General features: G+C 41.2%; 1 protein-coding gene across 1 annotated transcript; it reads left to right on the forward strand.

The window, feature by feature from the left end:
• Positions 1-3,620: 3,620 nt before the first annotated feature.
• LOC129738142 (uncharacterized) lies at positions 3,621-8,944 on the forward strand. The gene is made up of 4 exons (XM_055729325.1): positions 3,621-3,852; positions 3,932-6,063; positions 6,193-8,295; positions 8,678-8,944. The coding sequence occupies exons 1-4, from the start codon at positions 3,621-3,623 to the stop codon at positions 8,942-8,944; spliced, it is 4,734 nt and encodes a 1,577-aa protein (XP_055585300.1).
• The last annotated feature ends 7,489 nt before the right edge of the window (positions 8,945-16,433 follow it).

Below are 16,433 nucleotides of genomic sequence, written 5' to 3' on the forward strand. Positions count from 1 at the left end.
GGCTAAAAACGATTTTAATGCATTTGGAATTGTTTCTCTGAAATTGATTATCAAACAAACGGTAGCAATAGTAGGTATACACATTTTAAATTCCCTCTGTGCGTTTGGCTGTATGGCAGCGCCGTGTGCTAATTTATCACAGTGTTAATCCCCTGGATGAAAACAGTCATTCGAATTTTCCAGTACGAACTTCATCACGGTTGCAAAACATCTGGCAGCTTCTTATTCGCATGCATGTATTTATCAGGCAAATGTATATTTGATCCAGCTACAGATCATTATTTATGGGTCGTAGACCTTTATAGGACGAGTTCTGACGATGTCTGTGTATTAGTGGAAATTTTTGTACCCTTTGTTAAAGGTGGCTTTGCGAAACTGGGCTGCACAATTGCACAAAATTAACAAAATAGTTTGTAATTTTCCTTTTTATAGTAAACATCATTAAAATGATCACTAAAAAAACGTATCCATTTGGGTTTGAATTTTGACAAATTGGATAAAATTGACAAAACGGACAAAATTAACAAAAACAACAAAATTGACAAAATTTACCTAATTGACGAAATTGAAAAAGATGGAAAAACTGACAAATAAACAAAAATGACAAAATTTTCAAAACTGACAGAAATTACAAAATTCACATAATTGACAAAATCAACATCAACAAAACTGAAAAAGTAGGCAATATTGACAAAATTGACAAAAATACAAAAAAAGATAAACAACCAAAATGAATTATATGACAAAAGCGATGAAATTGACAAAAATTAACAAAAGTTACAAAAATGTCAAAAACGACCAAATTGTGTAATTGACAAGTTTGGCGTATTTTGACCAAATTGACTAAATTGTCAAAATTGTCAAAATTGTCAAATTTGTCAAAATTGTCAAAATTGTCAAAATTGTCAAAATTGTCAAAATTGCAAAATTGTCAAAATTGTCAAAATTGTCAAAATTGTCAAAATTGTCAAAATTGTCAAAATTGTCAAAATTGTCAAAATTGTCAAAATTGTCAAAATTGTCAAAATTGTCAAAATTGTCAAAATTGTCAAAATTGTCAAAATTGTCAAAAATGTCAAAATTGTCAAAATTGTCAAAATTGTCAAATTGTCAAAATTGTCAAAATTGTCAAAATTGACGAAATTAACAACAGCGAAAAATTTTACATAAAAGACAAAACTGACAAAATTGGAAATATTTTTCAAAATTGACAAATTAGTCAAATTAACACAAAATTTCAAAATTGGAATTTTGTTTATCGCCGCGCTTTAATGTGATTTAAATCATCGACGTTTTTCGGCGGATTTTAGAATCAAAAACGTTATTACCAGTTGTCCAGACGTTTCGAGCTACTATGGCTTTCGGTCCTCTTCAGTGGACACTAAAATTATATTTTAAACAATGAATTTACAATATTTGGAATCTTACAAACCACTGGCCTTCGTCTATACTAGTTTGATTCGGGACATTTTGTTTTGATTTTAGTTTACATTTGTATGTTAGTGTTTGTGACAATTTTTTAATTACAGAGTCGTAAGCTGTCTTAAAATTACAGGAGTCTATCTGCCTATTGACTACATTGTTGGCACCTCTAATCTTAATGTAAAAAGTTTCAGCTGTGATTCTTGCATTATAGCCTGTAACTTTTTCTAAAATGTTTGTATTGTCGAAGTCGAAAAGGTGACCAGTTTCCAAACTGTGTTGTGCTAGTCCAGTGCTAATTTGTTTTGTAGATACATTTGTTTTATGTGGTTTTAATTTTTTTTTCCAAAAACTGACTAGTTTCACCTATGTATGATTTCTTACATTTACCACAATTAATTTCATACACGACATTGGTATTTTTATTTTTGGGGATTTTGTCCTTAGTTTGTGAGGATCAGATTTTTAATTTTATCTAAAAGCTGGAAGGCGACATTAATGTCAAATTGCCATAAGTACCTTGAAAGCTTTTCCCCTAATCTTGAATTTCTATTGGTTATACTCAATGTTGGAGGATGAACCATCCTAATCGCAGAATGCAGCCATCTGCGGCTACCAATGAAACTGGCGAACAGTGATGTCGGACTTCGGGGCACAAGCGTTAAACGGATCATCAAAGCGCGGGAATTTCAACACTGGAGAAGATCACCCACCGATCTTGCTCTCCCAAGACTACGGAGTAGTCAGTCGCGATCGGATAACCGAGCACAGAAGGTCACGGGGAACCTCTGCAAAACCCCAAGCATTTGTAATTAGTGTTAAGCAATAAATGTAGTGTAGTATAATAAATGTGTTTTTTAGTAATAAATTGTGTCTAGCTTAAATAAATGTGTTGTGCTTAAAATTATACGTCGGTGTATTGGATTATTGGTCCGGAGTTGACCTGAACCCCGAACAAACTCAACACAAGGCACTACTAAGCCGTGGCATCAATCCGCACTTCTGAAGGCAGAAGGGGAAGAGCGGCTACACTGCAGGATCCAGGAGTGGTCCAAAGGTCAACGGAGGTCATACGATTGCCACACGGGTACGTCAACCCCCCAACATTGGTCCTTCGAGCCGGATGACGCCGGTCAAACCCGTCCCTGGCACACGGAACAAAGGATCGGTTAAACAAAGACGAAGGACTTCGCTTTGTTAGGGCTCCGCCATCGCGACTATCGCCATTTTCAACGCCGGTGCAGCGTCTGGACAACTGCACTACTGCACATCTATCGGGGTACCTGCGAGAACGTTGTGGACAGAACCTGCGCCAAAAAAGGGTTCCTCAGGTAAAGTAGAACCTTACTTCGTATATGTTCTGTCGAAGCGTCCAATATTTCAACCAACTAACACCGATTTTCGACCATCGGCTATTGTGATCCATCGGTTCCTGTCTGGAGGAACATTGACCAAAGGTTGGCCAATAACATCCGGAACAACGTTACGGGACGTCCGTACTTCAAGCGACAACTACAACGCATGTGCATGGTGGCCTTTTCCACAAAGGCTGGACGGCCATTTTGAAGATCGGTACCGGTTCCAAATTGCATGCATCTGGTCTCGGATTCGGAGGCGAGCGGTCGACAAGGGCATCGCGGAACGTTATTTCCTTCTAGGTAAATACACAAAATAATAGATATGTCCTGTCGAAGCTAGTTCCTTTGGATCCTACACTAAATAAAAATCATCCCTTCCACGAATTGTGTTGTACACATCAACTTTGCGAGCATTCCCTGGAACTCCACCCACGCATTACTCTGGTTCTGTTGGCATTTGGTTATTTGCGGCATCAAAAGGTCTCAAAGGTGAGAGCTTGGTATATGTCCTGTCGAAGCAGGACTCTGTTGGATACTACATTCTGGTTTATACTCCCAATCCCATTGGCTAAACAATTTGCGAGAATTCTACGTTTCGACTTTGGCAATTGGCAATATTTGGGTCACTTCGGCATGCTGCGGATCTGTTAGTTTTCCTAGGTAAATAAAACTAGACAGATATTGTATATGTTCACCGAAGCGGACCTGTATACGCGAAACTACATCATTGCCCTTCCTTTCTTTCGGAATCATCTTACGTTTGCTGAGCGCCATCTGACGAGCTGTTTCCCGAAGCACCTGATAACTTTTTGTTGGGTTTGATTGACTGGGTCAATCACAATGCCATCATCTTCAGCATCAGCTTCGGCCAAGAAGCAGCCTTCTTTGAAGGTTCTTCAAACCAAACTAAAGGGATTGCAAACATCGTTCAACAATATTGAGCACTACGTCCAAAACTTCCCAGAGTCGGTCTCCGTCCATCAGATTTTGGTCCGTCTTGAGAAACTGGAGGAGTTATGGGATAAAGTTGCAGAAACATCTTGCGAGATTGAGAGCCACGACGAATTCTTGAGTGATGTAGAGGTCTTTACGAAAGAACGGTCAGATTTTGAAAATCGTTTTTTTGAAGTCAAAGCTTTTCTGATCGAAAGGCAAAGGGAGCAGTTTAACTCAACAGTCGACGAAATCTCCATCTCATTCAGATTCGGCATTACCTGCAGCAGGTGAACACGTTCGTTTGCCTCAAATAAAGCTGCAAACCTTCAACGGGAACGTGGACGATTGGCTGAGTTTTAGGGATCTCTTCACTTCATTGATCCACTTGAAGCACGATTTACCCGAGGTGGAAAAACTACATTATTTGAAAGGATGCCTGGAAGGGGAGGCTAAATCGCTTATAGATCCTCTCAAGGTTACTAAGGCTAACTATCAGATAGCCTGGGATTTATTGAACAAACGCTATAACAACAGTAAGGTTCTTCGAAAGCGTCAGGTGCATGCTCTCTTGAAACTACCGTCTCTATCTAAGGAATCAGCTACTGAGCTACATGGGTTACTCGAGAATTTCGAACGCATTGTTTACACCTTAGATCAACTTCTTCAACCCGATGATTATAAGGATCTTTTGTTGGTGGAAATTTTCGGCTCTTGTTTAGATCCCCACACGAGGCGTGGATGGGAAGAATACTCCGCATCTCACGAGCAGGACACAGTCAAATCTCTCACCGAATTTGTCCAGAGAAGAATAAGGGTATTGGAGTCTTTGCCTGGAAGAGTGGTTCTAGACAATAGACAAGATTCGCAGAACACTTTTAGGAAAAGGCAACCACTAACGCGTACTAGCTACAACGTAACTCAAAACTCGTTCCCGAAATGTCCGGCTTGCTCTGAAAATCATTGGCTTCATCTTTGCTCAGCTTTCCAACGAATGTCAGTTGCTAACAGGGAGTCTTTGGTCCGAAACAACAATCTGTGTCGCAATTGCTTTCGCCAAGGTCATCGTGCGAATGAATGCTCTTCGAAATATTCGTGCAGGAAATGTAAGGCTAGGCACCACACTATGGTGTGTTTTAAATCGGAAAACATGAATGAAATCAACAAGGGCAAACAGCAAGTCGAACGTCATCAATCTGAAAACTCGTCAAGGCTCGCCGAAGTACCAGGAACTTCTTCTAGAACCACTATTTCCAACGTTGCTGCATCTGAACCTGCATCTGTAGCAGTTACTTCTGGCGCGATTGAAAAAAGGTCCACTAAGGTTTTATTGGCAACAGCGGTGATTATGATGGAGGATAATTTGGGAATTCGTTATCCAGCCCGTGCACTACTGGATTCAGGATCTGAATGCAATTTCGCAACTGAACGTTTAGCTCAACGGATGAATGTAGCAAGGGAGCGGCACAATATTTCGGTTCTTGGTATTGGCGATTCTTCCACCAAGGTCAAACACAAATTTCGAGCTACAGTCCACTCGAGAGTTTCTGGCTACAATCAAATTTTGGAATTTTTGGTACTCCCGAAAGTAACAGCAAATCTCCCGTCTCAATCCGTAAACATATCGAACTGGAATATTCCACCCGAAATTCAGTTGGCTGACCCGACCTTCTTTAAATCGAATGGAATCGACGTTGTCTTGGGAATCCCTGCATTCTTCAGCTTTTTTGCGTCTGGGAACAAAATGCCCATAGGAGATGGGCTACCGATGTTGACTGAATCTGTGTTCGGATGGGTGGTGTCAGGCGAAGTGGAATCTACTGGGAGTTTGAGTTACTTAGGATGCAACTTGGCAATATCAAAGAATCTGGATGAACTTTTAGAGCGGTTTTGGTCCTGCGAGGAAGTAAGAGCCTCTCACAACTATTCTCCGGAGGAAGCGCTTTGTGAGGCACATTTTGAGCGCACCGTCCGTCGTGGTTCAGACGGACGCTACACGGTAACACTTCCCAAGAACGAGCACACTTTCTCCCAACTTGGGGATTCAAGGGAGATCGCACTGAAAAGGTTTCAAAGTCTCGAGAGACGATTATTGAGGGATAGAGATACTCGACAACAATATACCGACTTCATGCACGAATACGAAAATTGCGGACACATGCGGAAGGTTGAGGCAGGTGGTTTGGATCACAATCGGTGCTATCTACCACATCATCCTGTGGTGAAAGAGGCCAGCACATCGACGAAGCTGAGGGTCGTTTTCGACGCTTCATGTGCGACAACATCGGGACAGTCTCTAAATGACGCTCTACTGGTAGGGCCCGTTATTCAGCAGGATTTAAGGGCAATTGTAATGCGTTGCCGAATTCGACCGGTCATGATAGTGGCGGACATCGAAAAGATGTTTCGTCAGATTTGGATGGACCCCAATGACTCACCACTCCAAAGCATTCTTTGGTGATCTACTCCCGAACACGAGATTGAAATCTTCGAGCTAGGTACTGTAACGTACGGAACGAAACCGGCACCATTCCTTGCCACGCGGGTGCTGAAACAACTTTGTTGTGACGAGGGTCGCAATTTTCCATTGGCAGCAGAGGCAATCGAGAATGACACATACATGGATGATGTCATTTCCGGGGCTGAGGATATCCAAACGGCTAAGGCGAAGGTTAATCAACTTATTTCTATGACGGCTAGAGGAGGTTTCAGACTGCGAAAATTTGCTTCAAATCAACCACAAATTTTGGAAGGGTTACCGGAGGAAGATTTGGCGGTTTCTGAAATCACTTGGGATCAAGATCCGGCAATCAAGGCACTCGGGCTCACATGGCTGCCTAATTCAGACTGTTTTAGGTTTCAATTCGACATTCCAATGCTCCCCAAAGATGGACTCACGAAACGGAAGGTTCTCTCGATCATCGCTACTCTTTTTGACCCCCTCGGACTTTTGGGTGCCACGATTACCACGGCAAAAATATTCATGCAGCGCTTGTGGACGCTGCGCGACACGGAAGGGGAACGGTTGGATTGGGATGTCTTACTTCCCCCCAGAGTGATTGAAGAATGGGCTCAATATCATCGACATCTGCCTGCATTAAATGAGATACGAGTTCCACGATGCGTTGTCACTCCGAAAGCTGCCCGAACGGAGCTCCATTGCTTCTCCGATGCCTCCGAGAAGGCCTATGGCGGCTGTTTATACTTACGGAATACGGATAGGGATGGAAAGGTAACGGTCAATCTTCTATCATCAAAATCGAAAGTGGCGCCTTTGAAGACCCAATCTTTACCTCGACTGGAATTGTGTGGAGCATTAATTACAGCAGAGTTAGCAAAAAAGGTCCTCGAAGCAATCGGAAAGGTCGATAACGTTCACTTCTGGTCAGATTCTACGTGTACTCTTCGATGGCTCGAATCTCCTCCTGCTACCTGGACAACATTTGTAGCTAATTGCGTGGCAAAAATTCAGGGAATTTCGGATGGCTACATTTGGAAGCATGTTCCAGGAAAACAAAACCCTGCTGACTTAATTTCCCGGGGAATCAATCCTGACAATCTACTTTCAAATAAATTATGGTGGGAAGGCCCAGAGTGGCTTAAATTAACCCCAGAGCATTGGCCAAAACTAGAATCCACTAAACTTCCTGAGAAGCCTGGGGAATTACGGAACGTTCATGTTTCTACGGAAAATCATTCATTTATCAACGACTTTATTTCAAAATATTCGACCCATTCGAAACTTATTCGTGCAACAGCCTACTGGCTACGACTAATTGAATCATGTTGTCAACCGAAGGAGAACATGCAACGGGGATTTCTTTCAGTTCAAGAGCTACAGGATGCAGAGATGAGTATTATTAAAAAGATCCAGAACGAATCATTCCACGAAGAGCTGAAGCAGTTACGACTATTGAAACCGGTCCCTCGAAGCTCTCCATTGCGGTGGTTTAATCTCAAGGTCACTCCCGACGGAATTCTTCGAATTGGCGGCAGGTTATCACACTCGGACGAGTCCTTTGACGCGATGCATCCTATGGTTCTCCCGGCTAAACACCCCTTCACGGAAATGTTGTTTGCACATCATCACGAAGCCTTATTGCATGCAGGCCCACAACTTCTACTGAGCACTATTCGCCAAAGGTATTGGCCACTTGGTGGAAGGCATGTTGTCAGGAAGGTAGTCCACAAATGTCAGCGATGTTTCCGAGCTAGGCCTCAAATTCTCCAGCAGCTGATGGGAAATCTCCCGAGATCCAGAGTTATCGTTTCAAGACCTTTCACAAAATGCGGCGTGGATTATTTTGGTCCGGTTTTCCTAAAGGCTGGACGTCGAAATGCAGCTATCAAAACTTACGTCGCAGTTTTTGGGTGTATGACCACAAAGGCGGTCCATCTCGAACTGGTCGGTGATCTCTCAACTGAGAGGTTTCTACAAGCGTTGCGGCGAATGATAGGCAGGCGAGGCAAGGTTTCGGATATGTACTCCGACAATGGTACGAATTTTGTTGGGGCGAGAAACCAGTTACGAGAACTATTTGCCCAGCTGAAAAATAAGCAACACAACGAGACGGTTTCGAAGGTATTGGCAGCGGATGGAGTGCAATGGCATTTTAACCCTCCAAGCGCCCCACATTTTGGCGATTTATGGGAGGCCGCAGTTCGTTCTGCGAAGTATCATATTTTGCGAGTAGTAGGTGGAAATGCGATAGACCGAGAGGATTTTGAAACTTTATTGATACAAATAGAAGCATGTTTGAATTCTCGGCCTTTAACTGCTATGTCATGATCCAACGGAACTTGAGCCTCTAACACCGGGACATTTTATAGCGGGCGGTCCACTGAATGCACTTCCAGAACCTGATTACGGACAGGTGCAATTGAACAGATTGAGTAGGTGGCAATTGGTACAACGGAGAGTCCAGGATATTTGGAAACGATGGAGGTTGGAATACTTGTCACAGCTGCAGAGTAGAACGAAGAATTGGAGTTCACCAGAAAAAATAATCGTTGGAAAATTGGTCATAGTGGTTGACGAAAATCAGCCACCGATGCGGTGGAAAATGGCTAGGATAGAGGAGTTACACCCAGGAGATGATGGCGTGGTGCGAGTTGTAACCGTCAAAACAGCAAATGGATCCTTGAAGCGACCGGTTGCAAAATTGTGCCTATTGCCATCACCAGAAGAAGCAGATGCGGAATTAGTCGAGAATCAAGAGTTTCGCCAATAAGATCCAGTTCGTCGAAAGGGAGTTTCTTTTATCTCTTTTCAGAAGTCTCCAGCAACTTCAGGGTGGGCGAGGATGTTGGAGGATGAACCATCCTAATCGCAGAATGCAGCCATCTGCGGCTACCAATGAAACTGGCGAACAGTGATGTCGGACTTCGGGGCACAAGCGTTAAACGGATCATCAAAGCGCGGGAATTTCAACACTGGAGAAGATCACCCACCGATCTTGCTCTCCCAAGACTACGGAGTAGTCAGTCGCGATCGGATAACCGAGCACAGAAGGTCACGGGGAACCTCTGCAAAACCCCAAGCATTTGTAATTAGTGTTAAGCAATAAATGTAGTGTAGTATAATAAATGTGTTTTTTAGTAATAAATTGTGTCTAGCTTAAATAAATGTGTTGTGCTTAAAATTATACGTCGGTGTATTGGATTATTGGTCCGGAGTTGACCTGAACCCCGAACAAACTCAACACAAGGCACTACTAAGCCGTGGCATCAATCCGCACTTCTGAAGGCAGAAGGGGAAGAGCGGCTACACTGCAGGATCCAGGAGTGGTCCAAAGGTCAACGGAGGTCATACGATTGCCACACGGGTACGTCAACCCCCCAACACTCAAAGTGTTGTAAATTTTATGTGTTCGTTCTTTAACAATACTCGTCGTAACATATTTTGTTATGTGGATAGTTGTTTAGGTTCAAAATGTTTCTAACTTTATTAAGTGTTTTTTCCCTATATTTTGCGTGCGATTAACTTATTGCCTGTCTACTAAAGCAATGACAGTATTCTTTTTGTGCGAATATGGATTTAACGAATTAATGTCTAGAAAGAGGCCTTTTTCGTCTTTTGGGAACCATTCCGTTGTGATGCCATTTCCTTCCCGGCGCAAAATTGTTTCGAGAAACTTGATTTCTCCATTCAATTCGCGCTCGATAGTGAACTGTAACTGTTGATGAAACCCATTGAAGGTGTCGACAGTTTCAGTCTGTTGATCACTTCTTGCAGCTACCAAGCAGTCATCAACGTATCGCTTGAAGAAAACCGGCGAGATCCCCTTCATTCGCAACTCATCTAGCGCAGCCTGTTCGATCCGCTCGAGAGCTATAGAAGCCACCACCGGACTCAAAGGTGAACCCATCGGGACTCCAAATTTCTGAGCGTAGAATCTTCCGTTGAATTGAAAAAATGTAGATTTTAGCACTAAGTCCAAAAGTTGCAAAAAACCACTTTTTTCAATTTCGTGTGTTGTTACGTGTGTCCAAAAGTTGCAAAAAACTACTTTTTTCAATTTTCGTGTGTTCTTGACGTTCGAGAACAAACACAAGTATATTTACTTGAAATATATCTGCATCTTTGTTTGACAAGAAAAGTGAAAAATAAATAATAAAGAAACAAAGCTGGATAAACATAAGTCATTTGTTTAATTAACTTTACATTATCTTGAATTATTTTGAAGTTGGGTGACATGTTTGCTAAGTTTTTATTGCAATTATCACCAACCGTCAATTATTGCTCTCTGATTAATATCTTTAGTTTTAATTTTGCAAGTCGCAGAGAAAGAACCACAATTCCTCACCAAATTAGTTCCAAATAATTATGAACTAAAACAAGTGCAATGTGATGGGAATTACTGTTATCGCAAATCTTGTCACATGGTTCCCGTTTTTATTGACCCGCGAATCTTAGGGTGATGAATAATACGTTTGACTTCCAGGCAACGCCCTCCTCGTGGAGTGGGATAAATTAAATAAACAATGCCCCATCAAATCCACAATCAAGCAACTAACTAATTATATGCATTACGAAAGTACACGAACTTGCATCATGCAATTATTCTATATACGCCATCGCCCGGCGACCATTATTAAAATAATTTGCCTCAATCACCATTGACTTATGGCGACAGTTTTCATTTCGTTTCACATTTAATTTTCTTGTGTCGCTTTCTGCCATGTTTAGCCATCGTCAGCGGTGATTATAAACGTGGTGAAAACTATGTTACCTCATGTGATTGCCGCTCTCAGAACCATGGCAACTGGTATTAACATTCATATCAGCTCCCGGTAATGGTCCAATGTTTGTAATAGGCCGATGACTGGTTTTGGAAAGTAATTGAGCAATTAACTTGACGAATCAATGGGTAAGTAATCGGATTCGTCAAAGCAATGTGGAAGGCGGAGTTTTGGATCCGTTTGGAACGTTCCCTATTGGCCGATGGGAACCGAGATAGCGCTTTGACGGCTCGGTGAACACAATTACCCGATCGTCGCGCTAGTATTATAGTATGTATGTTTGTCGTATTTCCGTGGTACCTCCAAGATGTCGCAGCTCACGAGAAGCGACTTCATTTAATGATGATATGTCTGGGTGACATCCGCCATTCATTGCACAGGAAGCTATCGGCGGTTATGACAAGGCGGTTTAGCGTCATCCATTAATGCTCAGATTAAGCTACCCTTCAACTCAACTCGCTGAGCTCGTGAAAAATTTAAAAAAAATATTGATGATGAGATTGGTTTTTATTTTGATTGAAGTTTGATACCGTAGACTCATTCGATTCATCAAGAAGCTGAACCTAGACTACCGCTTAATGTTTATCAATATTCATAAAATGTTTAAATTGTATTCACATATGAACTTTAGTTACATTAAATGAGATAGACATAAGTTCCAGTAATTCAGACTAAACTGCCTTAGTAATACATTCCGAACTCGACAATCAGTTAATTAAAAATGAATAGGGAACATAACCTTTTGCAGCATTGTATCGAGAATTTGTCATACAAATTACATTGCCTAATTAGGTCCGCTTTCCAGAGTGAACAACATCTTCTCTAATAGCTGTGTTCGGAGGAAACATTCGAACCTTTCTCAAGGAGATGTTGTCATAAGATAGACTACCGATGAAGTCCAGCCACATCTGCATGCGAGTTTGGGCTTTGTAGCTTGAGATCGAATTTCCTACGGAGATGTGTCGTGGATTTACCTCGATTGAGGTGTGCAATCACTGGAATTTGGCATGGTTGTCAACCATTAGCGCGAATATTTTGGATTTCAACTGCATCAGGAGCTGGCCGGGAAGAGGAATTGGAAGGTTCAGCGCGCACCAGTTGACCAACGAAAACGGCCAGACTCATCAATTTCGCCGCCTCCAAACGAATGGACGTATGTACGCAGTATCATTTTCCAGCACCCCACAAGTGCACCTGGAGATCACTGTACCAAACGCAATCATAGTTCGACCACGTTTTGATAGACAGCCAGCACTTCTCGGACATCATGGAGATCAGATCCGGTCTAGGCGACAACATAGAGTCAGACCACTATCTGGTGATGGTGAAGATGCGCCCCAAATTCTTCGTAGCGAACAACATACGAAACCGACGCCCGCCTCGGTTAAATATCGCACGACTGAAGCAACCTGAGGTAACAGCAAGACTACGCGCCATCGTTCGAAGCAGCGCTGCCGGCGGAGAACGAGCTTGAAAAGGGGCAGATAGCGAGCCTTGACAGTCGCCTCCTCCTCTGGCGGAGGATATGGAGTGTTACAAAGCAAGAGTCATTAGAGGAGTGCGTAAAATTCAACGAGCAGCGTCAATGCTCAAATGGCAGGAGCAACGGGACGCATCGAACAACGCAAGATGGACGCATTGGTTAATCCCGCGAATTTCAGACTGGGTAAATCGGAAGTATGGAGAGGTCAACTTTTACCTGACGCAGTTCCTTTCGGGTCATGGGTGCTTTAGGCAATACCTTCATCGGTTTAAGTTATCAGCTCGCCTTATTGCCCGGAATGCGTAGATACCGAGGAATCGGCAGAACATGCTATCTTTGCCTGCCCCAGGTTCATTTCAAGGCGTCCACAACTTCAAAATTTGAACGATGAAAATATTGTGAGTGAAATGTGTCGCGACAAAATCTCGCAAATCATGCGCGATCTAATAAGAATCAGGAAAGATGATGAACGGAGAGAGCAAAATAGTCAACCAAATTTGACAAGCTAAGACCCAAGGAAGGTCTTGGGCCTCGTATGACACTACAATTCAAAAGCAACTTACCCAAGTAACCATAAGCACTAAAACATTGCCCTTAATCAACACTATATTCCCATATATAACTCTGTATTAATGCTTGTTTTGCACTATATGCGTATAGAATGCAGATTTAATGCTAAAAAGGCGAAATAGCGGGCTGATTAAATGCTATCACAACAAAGCCTTTAAAAAGCATTACAAATGCTGAATTAGAGCACCATCAAAACGTCATTTTTCGCAAGCCGTATAAAAGCATTAACAATGCATACTTAGAACACCTTTTGTTTATTTAATTATTATTTTTTGAATAATTAAAATGAACAAAAAATAAATAAATAATTATTATCTGCAACATCAATCAACCTGCTGAATGAAGGAGGATTATGCCTGCTTAATGAATTCTTCTGAGTCTCGAACCGAGGATCCCGCAGCAGCCTTTATCTCTCCTTGCGCCTTTACCATTTCGACCACTCTTGATGCTGATAAGGTGGGTCACACCACTCCTAATGCTTATTAACTTTAGAGCTACTCTATATGTGCATATAGTGCTATCATTAGTGCTAATTTTCTTTATTGCTTCTATGCATTAATAATGCTTATATAAAACAATAAAGCATTATGAATGATGATTTAATGCCAACTTGCATTAGAAATGGTGATTTCATGCTAACTTGCATTAGAAATGTTGATTTAATGCTGATTCAGGGTTTTGGCTTAATGCTTATGGTTACTTGGGTAGGGCGCGGTATAACCCTAATCTGGACTCATACGTGTGGTGGGACTTAAAAGGTCTCACGTACTCATCTACGATCTTTCCTGCAGCAAAGGGAAGCGGAGTCGTGACGGGATTCTAGCTTGGTAGTTTCTCAATCGGCCATGCCTTGGTGGTTAGAAATCCTGCGGGAGTGGATGCTGTGACGGGCGTGAGTAACTATGAAAGCGTTACCTAACCGGCACTCGTCTCGGGGTCTTCCGTACCAGTCTGAAGTTGACGATAGAGGAAAAGGAGAAGGAGGAAAAAGGAGAAAGAGGATAAAGCAGAACGATGATCAAGGAGAAAGATCAAAATTGAGAAATTCCATCTTGTATAAAAAGACAGTCTCGAGGACTGTTGGGATACCATCAAGACAGCCATCAACAGCGTTGCGGAGAACATCATCGGGCATGTGGAACGAACTCGACGGATTGAATGGTTTGAAGAGGAGTGTAGGAGGGTAATGGACAAAGAGCATTCAGCGCACGTGCAGAGAAGCTTTTCTCGTGTGTCAAATGATTTTTTCAATTAGGGGGAACTTGTCTACAATCGGACACTTAAGTTTTTTTACCAATAAGTTCAAACATATGTTTTTGTTGATATTTGTTCCTATAGTGATTTGAAAAGTGTTGATCACTCAACTATATTAGAAAAAAAAATTACAGCATGTTCATGTGATAGGAGAAATCATTTTATGTTAGTTTTCACTCATTTCCAAAAGTGTTGTCTATGGCCGGACACTACGAATAACTTCACCAAAGTTGTCACCAATGACAGAAAAACGTAGCAAAATGACACAAATCACTAGCACAGGTCTTGTGAGCACGAGTTTTTGAATATTGAACATTCTTAGAAGCCTTTCATAAAAGTTTTTTTAAGACAAACCCGAATGATACATTTGTTTCGAAAAAACTAGAAAAAAATGTCTAAATATAGCCGGACAGCAAAGTTCAAAGTTTCTCTGAGAATAAAAATATTTTCGTTTCTGAATCCTTAACTTCTGCTAACCGTTTGAGGGTGCTAAATAGATGTAAAAATAAAAGTTTCAAGTTGAAATCATGTTTAATTTTGAATGAATTCTAGTCCGGTCTTAGAAAACATTGTGGTGACCGGTCAATAACAAATCGCTTTTTTTTAAATTTTCCTATTGTTTCGTTTGAACTTTCATTTTGTTATTTTATATCTACTGTAGTCGAAAGATAATCAACCAACGATAACGTTTATGTGCTATTCACATTTCACAAGCCGATAAAGCCGTCCAAAATTCTAAATAATGCAAAGTTTAGGCGATCCTCTCCGTACTAATCGGCAAATGGTTTCGATGCCTATTATTAGTTTACCTTTACAGATTGGATTACCATATTTCAAACACCATATCAGGCTGCTATTTACTTTATTTCCATGGTATTAACACATTAGTAGGATAATGCGTTTTCAAAAAATCGATGTTGTTCGGCCATTGACAGTGTCCGGTCATAGACAAGTTCCCCCCAAATGATCTATAAGTTTGAAAACTTTTTCATTACGCGGATTGCTTTGACTTTTTATATTAAAAACTAGCTGATCCCGTACGAACTTCGTTTCGCTTTTAACTTTAAAGCTGATGATTTTGTATTTGGTTGGTAATTTGGACGCATTTTCACCAAAAAATTGCTTAAAATACTAAACAGAATTTGTAAGCGACCTATTTGCTTGTCTTCCAAAAGGAAATTTAAAATAAGAAATTTATTGACCGTCGAAAAGAACACCCGTTTACGAAATTTTTGTCTTTTTCGGAGGCATAACAACGAAATTATGATCTGATTACCGTCTGATTAATAATTTTCATTCATAAATCAATTTTTCGTTGTAAAACACCCGTTAATGAATTTTTGTCTGGATCTCATGCTTAAAACAATTATTACAAAAACATTAAACAGTGAATGTGGGCAACCCCTTTTTCTGTCGTCTAATAGAAAATTTGTAATCAGGAATCCATTCCGCGTCCTGCAAAACTCTTGTGTTAAAATTTTTGCCTCGATATGATGCCTAACAACGTAATTATTGCAAAAAAAAATATTAAGACGAACCCTTATACTGACTCCTTGTCAAAATTTGACACGTGAACAATTATTTGTGCTGTGAAACCCCCAAGTGCAAATTTTCATTTTAATCCGATGTATAATCAAGACAATGGGGCTTATTCTGAGAGGCCCGTGACGTGATGTGCAAAATCGTTGTGCCGACTCCAGAAACCACTCTAAGCTAGAAGTTTTCGCTCAAATGTTCTGTGCTTGATTTTTGGAGCTCATTCATACTAACGTTTCTTCTCTGAAACATTTCCTGGAGTCAGGATAAAGAAGTGGAATTTCATGAGTTACGTCACTCGACTCGCAGATTAACCCCCAATAGATATAGCAAAAACAGTGAACAAATAATATGGAGATTTGAAATCTGAAACAATTGAGCGTCCCTCAAAACTTCTATGTGGAAATTTCCATCTCAATCCAATGCATAATAACGCCAATATCGCAAAAACATTGATCAGTTGATATGGACGACCCTTTTAGCCGACCCCTTCTTTTGATAACTGGAATCGATTACCCGTTCCTTAAAATCCCCGTCTGCAAATTTTCATCTCAATACAGTGCATAATAACGCCAATATCGTAAAAACATTAAAAAGTTGATATGGATGACCCCTTTGGCCGACCCCTGACTCTG

The sequence above is a fragment of the Uranotaenia lowii genome, chromosome 1, assembly GCF_029784155.1.
Source record: "Uranotaenia lowii strain MFRU-FL chromosome 1, ASM2978415v1, whole genome shotgun sequence".
NCBI lineage: Eukaryota > Metazoa > Arthropoda > Insecta > Diptera > Culicidae > Uranotaenia > Uranotaenia lowii.

Coding starts and splice junctions, on each gene's coding strand:
- LOC129738142 (XM_055729325.1), top strand. CDS start 3,621: ATGCCATCATCTTCAGCATCAGCTTCGGCCAAGAAGCAGCCTTCTTTG. Junction 6,064..6,192: donor AGCAGGATTTAAGGGCAATT/GTAATGCGTTGC, acceptor CCCGAACACGAG/ATTGAAATCTTCGAGCTAGG. Junction 8,296..8,677: donor ACAACGAGACGGTTTCGAAG/GTATTGGCAGCG, acceptor TACTTGTCACAG/CTGCAGAGTAGAACGAAGAA.